The sequence below is a fragment of the Zingiber officinale genome, chromosome 4B (genome assembly GCF_018446385.1).
Source record: "Zingiber officinale cultivar Zhangliang chromosome 4B, Zo_v1.1, whole genome shotgun sequence".
In the NCBI taxonomy this organism is placed as follows: Eukaryota; Viridiplantae; Streptophyta; class Magnoliopsida; order Zingiberales; family Zingiberaceae; genus Zingiber; species Zingiber officinale.
This window is the reverse complement of record NC_055993.1, coordinates 103392854-103402751: the sequence shown is the minus strand read 5'-3', so window position 1 is coordinate 103402751 and position 9898 is coordinate 103392854. Positions and strand designations below refer to the sequence as shown.

The following is a 9898-nucleotide window of genomic DNA, read 5'->3' as shown; positions in this document are numbered from 1 at the left end:
TATGTCAAAAATGAAGCACGAATACCAAAGGGTGACCTTACCGTCAGCCATTATCAGAGTGAGGGAGGTTGGAGAAGAGGTCAGTCGAGAAGAGGAAGAGCACCAGTCGTGAAGAGTCTAGAAGGGGAAGGGTCGATACACCAGAGACAGCGAAGCAACAGGGAGACGGGGGTAGTCGAAACGCTCAAGGCAACGATGACGGACTGCCTTTAGGGCTTATAAAGGGAGTTTTCCTAGGGAATATCGAAAAGATGAGTCGAGTATATTTTTGGGTAAAGCGCCTAAAGTCGTCGGATCAGAGAGTAACATGTGGCAAAAAAGTGATTCGCTCGCCCCCAGCGCCCCCGCCAACCTGTCCCTAGGCTAACACGGAGGAGGTAAATCACGGGTGGCTACTAGCCATTAGTGCAAATGGCCAAGACATGGGGGAGGTTATGCTCGGTCACGCCGAGTTTCGACCCCAAGACCTCATGTGGCAACACCCCATGTCTTAACCATCGCACCGCCCCGAGGGGACCGATCACAGAGTAACATGCTCTTATGGGAAGTCGTGTACAAAAAAGAGTGGAGTCGACGGCGTCATACGATGTAAACAATAAAGGCTTGGGACAGGTGTCAGTCCCCTAGGAAACGTATTAATGATGGACGTGATAAGGAAATCATGAGATAAAGCGGGTGTACGGAAACGTTTACACGCGATCTTCTCAGGAAGCGGCGAAGAAAATTGGCGGGAAGTAAATTCAAGTGTTGCAGAGCCACAAGACAGCCTTTGCTTGAGGATTGAGTAAGATTTTAATATCTTTGCCCTCACAATACATCTGATATGGTATATTTCTTGATTGTAGACGAAGTCGAAGTAATCTCTTCAAGTGATCCTGGTCGGGAAATCACCCCCAGGTCGGCAACATCTATCCTGGTCAGGAAATCACCCCCAGGTCGGCAACATCTATCCTGGTCAGGAAATCACCCCCAGGTCGGCAACATCTATCCTGGTCGGGAAATCACCCCCAGGTCGGCAACATCTACCCTGGTCGGGAAATCACCCCCAGGTCGGCAACATCTATCACCGAACAGGTTTTCATAAGAATTCCCGGTCGGCTGTCCCAGACTCTCGCCCAAGTGCGAGTTATAAGTGAGCAAGGCTCTCACGCACAACGACTGTTCAGGTCAGGTCCCAGACTCTCGCCCCAGTGCGAGTTATAAGTGAGCAAGGCTCTCACGCCCAACGACCATTCAGGTCGGGTCCCAGACTCTCATCCCAGTGTGAGGTATAAGTGAGCAAGGCTCTCACGCCCAACGACCGTTCAGATCGGGTCTCAGACTCTCGCCCCAGTGCGAGTTATAAGTGAGCAAGGCTCTCACGCCCAACGACTATCCAGGTCGGGTCCTAGACTCTCGCGCCCAGTGCAAGTTATAAGTGAGCAAGGCTCTCATGCCCAACAACCGTCCAGGTTGGGTCCCAGACTCTCGCCCAGTGCGAGTTATAAGTGAGCAAGGTTCTCACGCCCAACGACCGTTCAGGTCAGGTCTCAGACTCTCGCCCCAGTGCGAGTTATAAGTGAGCAAGACTCTCACGTCCAACGACCGTCCAGGTCGGGTCCCAGACTCTTGCCCCAGTGCGAGTTATAAGTGAGCAAGGCTCTCACGCCCAACGACCTTCCTGGTCGGGTCCTAAACTCTCGCCCCAGTGCGAGTTATAAGTGAGCAAGGCTCTCACACCCAACGACCTTACCGGTCGACTGTCCCAAACTCTCGCCCCAGTGCGAGTTATAAGTGAGCAAGGCTCTCACGCCCAACGACCTTACCGGTCGGCTGTCCCAGACTCTCACCCCAGTGCAAGTTATAAGTGAGCAAGGCTTTCACGCCCAACGACCTTACCGGTCGGCTGTCCCAGACTCTCGCCTCAGTCAGTGTGAGTTATAAGTGAGCATGCTCTCATGACCAACGACCTTCTCGGTCGGGGCAATGATTTTCTCGGTCAGTACTCCTTATATTCGCCGACGCAAAATGCAGCAAGCCAAGTTATCGTGTCGGACTGGTCAGTAAGCTGTATTTCAAGGGTTCTTGCTAAATATGAAATCTCGCAGGCACATCCTCAAGCGTCTCATTTGCTTTAGCCAAAGGCTCATATGTTGTGAGGTAAAAGGAAGATGGGGTAAGCAAGCTATTTTTATTATTGCTATTTTTGCTAGAAATATTAGACAAACGCAAGTGTTCTATAAAAACATGATGATACCCGCGCAATAGAGTGTGGGACTACACCATGAGTGGAACGCAGAAAACAGGTTTTATTCCGTTAAATCAGAAGTACATTTTTCAAGGGTTTACAAGACTACCAGAGCCAGAGGCTTGATCCTTTCTAGCCAGATGAGCTTGGACTTTAATTAGATCTTCTTTAATAAGATCGATGGCGCGCTTCAGTTGCCCGATAGTCTCATCTTTGATTCGTCCTTCCTCTTTCAGAAGAGCCACCTCGTCTTCATGCTTCATTTTCAGATAAATAATATAGTGCACCTGACTCTGGAAGTCTGATTGAGCTTTAAGCTTGAGGGCGATTTTGGCTCGGGTTCTGGATTTGGCGGCCAGCCATAGACTTTCCATTTCATGAGTAAGGGACGCTTGGAGATCTCTGCTTGCAGTCATCTCCAGCAAGATTTCTTCTTGTTGAGCCAGTAATTCCGTCAGAGCTGCAATTTGTTAAAACGAGGCTTCTTCCTTCTAAGCCGATAACTCCAGCAGATGGGAAGTTTGCCGAAGTAAAGAAGCAAGTTCGCTAGGCTCTGTTGTAGGTTCCATGAAGACAAGATACTATATTAGTAAGCGGATAGCTTGAAGTATTAGATGCCCGGATTTTTTATAAGGGAGGAGAAGGTGAAGGGATTTCCTTGGAATTTGAGTTGACGCTTGGAGAACCGTGTGACATTTATGGGAAAAGAGTACACTCGGAAGTTGAGAAGTTAGCATACGAGTAGGAGCCCGTTCGTCTCCCAGGACGGAGGGAAACTTTGCAGAATACAGATGGTAGATAGGTCAGGGGAGGATGCGGGAGCCAGGTCAAGTAACACAAGGACTTGGGTCTAGTCAGTCAGATTAGAGCCTCCTTCGACTAGACTTGAGGGGGAGGCTTGTGATACGGCGCAGGTTCGTGGGGGCAGTGAGATGATGTGGCTAGGAGTCAAGACCATGAAATGGTCAGAAGTCAAGCTGAGGTAGAGGTCAGGGAGGTCAGAAGTCCAGCCTTCGTGGCCGGTCAGAAGTTAAGCTGACATGGAGGTCAAGAGGGTCGAAAGTCTAGCTGACGAGGAGGTCAGGGAGGTCAGAAGTCCAACCTCCATGGCCGGTCAGAAGTTAAGTTGACATGGATATCCGAAGTCAAGTTTACATGACCAGAGTCAATGTCTCAGCTGACGAGGCGAGTCGGACAATAGCCAGCCTCAATAGCGATCAAGAATTGGGCCCTTGGGCCAGGCATAGCTGAGAAGAGGGCCCATAGGCCAGATAAAGGTGCAGAAGGAAAGGCCTCGGGCGAAACCCAGAAGGTCGGGAAGTAGACAAATGCAGGACAGGAAACGGACCGGTCGGGCAGGTCGGAACGTGCAAGCCATGGATAACAGTAGACGAAAGCAGGTCGGGAAACAGACCGGTCGGGCAGGTCAGAACGTGCAAGCCATGGATAACAGTAGACGAAAGCAGGTCAGGAAATAGACCGGTCGGACAGGTCGGAACGTGCAAACCATGGATAACAGTAGACAAGTGCAGGACAGGAAACAGACCGATCGGGCAGGTCGGAATGTGCAAGCCATGGATAACAGTAGACAAAAGCAGGTCGGGAAACAGATCGGCCGTGCAGGTCAGAACGTACAAGCTATGGATAATAGTAGACGAAAGCAAGTCGGGAAACAGACCGATCGGGCAGGTCGGAACGTGCAAACCATGGATTACAGTAGACAAATGCAGGTCAGGAAACAGACCGGTCAGGCAGGTCGGAACGTGCAAGCCATGGATAGCAGTGGATCGAAGCATGTCAGGATGCAGACCAAGAGTTCAGGCACTATCGGAAACAGACCGGTCGGGCAGGTCGGAACGTGCAAGCCATGGATAACAGTAGACGAAAGCAGGTTGGGAAATAGACTGGTCGGGCAGGTCGGAACATGTAAACCATGGATAACAGTAGACAAATGCAGGACAGGAAACAGACCGGTCGGGCAGGTCGGAACGTGCAAGCCATGGATAATAGTAGACGAAAGCAGGTCGGGAAACAGATCGGTCGTGCAGGTCGGAACGTACAAGCCATGGATAATAGTATACAAAAGCAAGTCGGGAAACAGACCGGTCGGGCAGGTCAGAACATGCAAGCCATGGATTACAGTAGACAAATGCGGAAATAGACCGATAGGGCAGGTCGGAACGTGCAAGTCATGGATAGCAGTGGATCGAAGCAAGTCAGGATGCAGACCTAGAGTCCAGGCACTATCGGACAAATAAGCCAAGGAATCGTAACTGCTCGTCAGAAAATGTCAGAGAATGTTAGAGAATCATCAGTGTGTCAGGGAATATGCTAACAGTCGGTGCTCATTCCCACTTTGGTTCTGTCGCCAGCTTATCAGGAGAAGTCACGTGTCATTCACCGATAGACAAAACCTGACAGTCGACATTCTTTGACACCTGCCAGGTCTCAGAAGCATCAATTGCAGTATAAAAAGGGATACTTTATCCCTTATGCAGGTACGCTTACTCGTCATTTCTAACCAGTCTTTACTTTTCGTCCTTTCTCTGTGCTTTCTGGGGAAAAAGAACCTGACTTGAGCGTCGGAGGGCCTGACCCGAGGACTGTTTCCCTGGTTTCTGGTCTTTAACGACTCGTGGGCTCGTCTGAGTATGCGCAGAGCAGTAGTGTCATCGTCCTGGTCATCTTCCTTCGTCAGTCGCCCGTGCGAACCTTTCAGGGGGGTGCCAGGTAGATCCGACGCTTCGGCAACTTTCTATCAACTTCCGATACACCAAGACCCGCCTCTATCCGACTCAACTATCATATGCTTAAAGTGGGGTGTGAAAGTTAAAACAATAAAATCTGAAGTTTGCATGGTGTAATGATATTATCCCACCTTATCATCTATTTGTCAAAAGAAAGAAAACAGTTACTAAAGATCTCAAGTCAATACTCTACCATTAGAACATCGTCATACTAAATTCTTTCGTCGAAATCAAAAGTCGGGCCATGCCAACATACTTCTCCAATTATCCTCATCTATATATAGCTTGCTAACTTACTATTTTATTAAGAATTTTTCTTGTTTACTAATTAATTTTGATGAAGTTCAAAATAAATTATATTAATATTTTTTTCACATTAAAAATAATTTTAAAATTTATTAGTAATTTTTATAAACATGTCAAATTCAAGATTCAACTGTAATGTATTATTTGAAATTTATATTATTGATTAGGTTCTCATTGCTTTATTTTTAATTTGGCAGAGTAAATACTATAAAAATTGGTCCTCTAGAAGATCATGTTGTCAACTGTGAGTTAGGCATGTTGAAATTATGGTGCCGGTAGATTTTGACAAATCAACCGGAGACTGTGAATAAACAAATCATAAAGGAGACTTTTAACTTATCATTCAAGGCACTCTGACTTTACTCTCCATAGGAGATTTGACTTCACTCGCCGAATGGCTTGAGTCCTGTAAAAGATGGCAAAGATATATCCTATTCATATTTGGGGTCACATAATATAAAAAATTAAATACTAAACGTATTATATAGAAAATATTTAACTTGCCTAATCTTAATTGAAAACTTAATATTTCTTAGTCCAAATTGCAATTGTGGTCAAGGCACCTAAAAAATTTCTTATTCCATATCTACTAATTATAAATATTTTATGAAAGTTAAGCAAACCTTTTCTTAATTTTCCAACAGAAAAGCCAATCTATCTTACTTCTATACAAGTGAAGAGGCTTTACAGTATATATATACATGGTCTCTCCTTCAACTTATGATTCAATCAAGCTACTCTTCCTTAATCATTACTCTATGGCTATCAGTTGTGGTTGCAAGAGCAACTCTAATTCCTCAACGCATGCTACTTTCCTCCTAATCATCTTATTGTTTGTCACTAGAGCATGTTGTGACGATCATCCACATGTGTCCAAGAGGAGCAATTGCTTGGAGAGTGAAAGAAGAGCTTTACTTGCCATCAAGTCTGACTTGTACAATTCCGATCATTGGCTTTCTTCTTGGACCGGTTACGACTGTTGCAGGTGGAGAGGAGTTGCATGTGATAACACCACCAACCATGTCATAAAGCTTGATCTTCACTACCCACTTGATCAATATGCTTCATTTCCCAACGAAAGTAAGATAAATCCTTCTTTGTTTAAACTGAAGCATTTAAAATACTTGGATTTAAGCTGTAACAACTTTACATCCTCCGTGCCTAGTATGATTTCCTCGCTTATCCATATGGAACATCTTAACCTCTCCAGTGCAGTCTTTAATGGATTAATTCCACAACAATTGGGCAATCTTTCTAACCTACGATCCCTCGACCTTAGATGTTGTAGAAGTACTCAAGTATGGTTAGATGACCTAAATTGGCTCACCCAACTAACTTCTCTAGAATATCTGGACATGAGTTGTGTTGATTTCTCTACAGCAGCAACGAGTTGGCTTCATCAAATTAATTATAATAGCCTAGAACATCTTGTTTTGTCGGGTTGTTGGCTAGAAGATGCAACAGAAGATGACACAAGTATAATGGGACTCAATTCGTCAAGTAACCAGTTAAAAGAAAATGTTCCTGTGAATGTCTATAGGAAGTTGAAGCATTTGAATTTAGCTGGTAATTCTTTAACAAAAATTCCATTTGATATGAGAAGCCTTGTCAACTTGGAATATCTAGATTTGTCATCTAATGAAATCACTGGAGAGATATCTTTAAGCAAAGGCAACCTTAACCACCTGAAGCATCTAGATATGTCAGGTAATCAAATCAGTGGGGAGATACCTTTGAATCTGTGCAATCATATTCACTTGGAGTATTTAGATTTGCATGATAATCAAGTCACTAAAGAGATACCTGTAAGCATGGAAAATCTTATTTATTTGAAGTATCTAGATTTGCATGGCAATCGAATCACTGGAGTCATACCTCACAGCCTGGGCAATCTTATCCACTTGGAGCATCTAGATTTGTCAATTAATCAGATCACTGAAGGCATTCCTCTGAGCCTGGGCAACCTGATCCACTTGGAGCATCTAGATTTGTCGTATAATCAAATCGCTGGAGGGATTCCTCTGAGCCTGGGCAACCTTATACATTTGGAGCATCTAGATTTGTCAAATAATCAAATCACTGGAGACATGCATGTGAGCATGAACAATCTTATCCACTTGGAGTATTTAGATTTATCTTGGAATCATATTACTGGAGAAATACCTTTGAGCATGGGCAACCTCACAAGCTTGTTACATTTGAATGTGTCAGTAAATGAATTTTCGGGATGCATACCAGATGTTTTGGGAAATCTCGTCTATTTGAAGGACTTACTCATGCGTGCTAATAATCTCTCTTGTCAAATACCAGAAAACATTGGCAGACTTCACAGCCTGTTGGATTTTGATGCATCAATAAATAACTTGAAGGGGCAGATACCATTGAGTTTTGGTGATCTTTGCAACTTGGAGACTTTGAATTTGTACCAGAATAATATTGGTGGAGAATTAACAAATCTATTTGATGGTTTGTCTAAATGCCCACAAGGATCCAAGTTACAGGCCATATACATTTATGGCAATAAGTTGAGTGGGTCAATCCCTTCTAGTCTTGGGAAATTAGCTCAACTACAATTCCTGGATATCTCATGGAATTCATTACAGGGCAACATGACTGAAGCTCACTTCTCCCAGCTCACTAGCTTACAGTATTTGAATACATCTTATAACTCCTTGAATTATATTTTATTAGATGATTGGCTTCCTCCATTCAATGCTCAAAGGATTTATATGAGATATTGTCATTTAAAAGCTAGATTTCCTTCTTGGATTCAAACGCAAACAACTTTGTTTGAACTTGATTTATCTGGAGTTGGACTTTATGGAAATATTCCAGGTTGGTTCTCGGATTTCATTTTGAACAATTCAGATATTTCTCTCGATGTAAGCTCAAACAATTTCACTGGCCAGTTACCTTCTAGTTTATCTACCATTATGGATCTATCAAATAACTCTTTTGAAGGAACAATTCCATTAAGCTATGCAAATTTTGAACACTCTGAAGTATTAAAGTTGTCTAATAATCATATCCATGGTAGTTTGCCGGCTTTCTTTTGCAATCTCAGTAATTTAAATGTACTACACCTATCTAACAATTACTTATCAGGTGAAATTCCAAATTGCCATGGATCATATCCAATTAGTTTGAACTCCCTGCACATGAATAGTAACAATTTATCAGGATCATTTCCTTCTTTCTTAAGAAATTGTACTGAATTAGTGAGTCTTGATCTCGGTGGGAATAAATTTTCTAGTGAAATACCAGAATGGGTGGGAAGGAGCTTCCCGTTGCTAAAATTTCTTCGTTTGAGCTCAAACTTATTCCATCATGTTATTCCAAAGAGTATAGGAAATCTTACTTCCCTCCAAGTTTTGGATTTTTCGTCCAACAATTTTATTGGCAGTATACCTTCCACTATCGAAAATTTCAGTTTTATGCTCGTGAAACAAAACTACACTTCAAATGGATTATATTATCCTTATTCTCAAGCTTGCAACTACTCTGGCTTTTACTGTTTTAATGGCAACGTGGAATATCTCGGCGATGATAATATTCTTATAACTGCAAAAGGGTCAACCAATGAATACACTAAAGCTCTTAGTGCGGTGTCAAGCATAGACCTATCTAACAATGAGCTTTCTGGTGAGATTCCACAAGAGATCACGAGGCTGCATGGATTGTGCTTCCTCAACTTATCCAACAACCATTTATCAGGAAGGATTCCAGAAAATATTGGTGCCATGAAGGAATTGGAGTCTCTTGACTTGTCAATGAATAGTCTCATGGGAGAAATTCCTTCCGACCTATCTTCCTTGAACTTTCTCAGCTCCTTGAATCTCTCCCACAACAATTTATCTGGAAGAATCCCAGCAGGTGGTCAGCTTTCTACCTTCAATGACTCGATCTATGCCGGCAATAAGGGCCTTTGTGGTGTGCCGCTTCCAGAGTGTTCTAGTGATGAAGTAAATCATTCACCATCTCAAGAAGAAGATGCAGAAGATGATGAGAAGCTTGAAAGAGTTCTACATTATGTCTTTATTGTTATGGGATATATAGTTGGATTCTGGACATATTTGGGCATTATGTTCATGAAAAAGTCCTCAAAGATTACTCTCTTCCGGATGGTGGACAAGATGCATGACTGGATGTACGTGCAACTCTCACTGAAGTTTGCAAAGCTGAAATTGAAATGGCAAAGAAAGAGTTCAAGCACTTGAGCTTTCAAGGAGTGAAGTGGGATCGCTTCCATGTACTTACTCATATTTAGTTGTGAATATTATTGTGAAAGTGTGGTGTGAAAGTTGAAACACTTAAAGGTGAAGCTCGTATCGTGTGGTGATGTTATCCTATGATGTATTCTTTCTCTACCAAAAAAAAGAAAAACAGATGTAATGTCATGGTCAATTGGTCATTTTGGTAATCAATAATAATCAGGCAACATATTATGTATTATATAGAGTACTTTATTGTGTCATTAACTAATTACTTGTTAAGTTTATTTATTTTAGTTCTCACAAGAATCTAAATCTTAATAGCACAAAGTATTAAGCAAAAAAAAAAAAAAATCTAACTGAACTTTAAACATAACAGACAGTCAGGCTAGAGATCAAATGGTTGC

General features: G+C 43.0%; 1 protein-coding gene across 1 annotated transcript; it reads left to right on the top strand.

The window, feature by feature from the left end:
• The first annotated feature begins 6761 nt into the window (after nucleotides 1-6761).
• On the top strand, nucleotides 6762-9497 carry LOC121978486 (receptor like protein 23-like). Its single transcript, XM_042530827.1, has one exon. It carries the CDS (start codon nucleotides 6762-6764, stop codon nucleotides 9495-9497), a length of 2736 nt encoding a protein of 911 aa, XP_042386761.1.
• Nucleotides 9498-9898: the final 401 nt, after the last annotated feature.

What these genes read in the sequence shown, in the direction of transcription:
- LOC121978486 (XM_042530827.1), top strand. Translation starts at nt 6,762, where the DNA reads ATGGGACTCAATTCGTCAAGTAACCAGTTAAAAGAAAATGTTCCTGTG.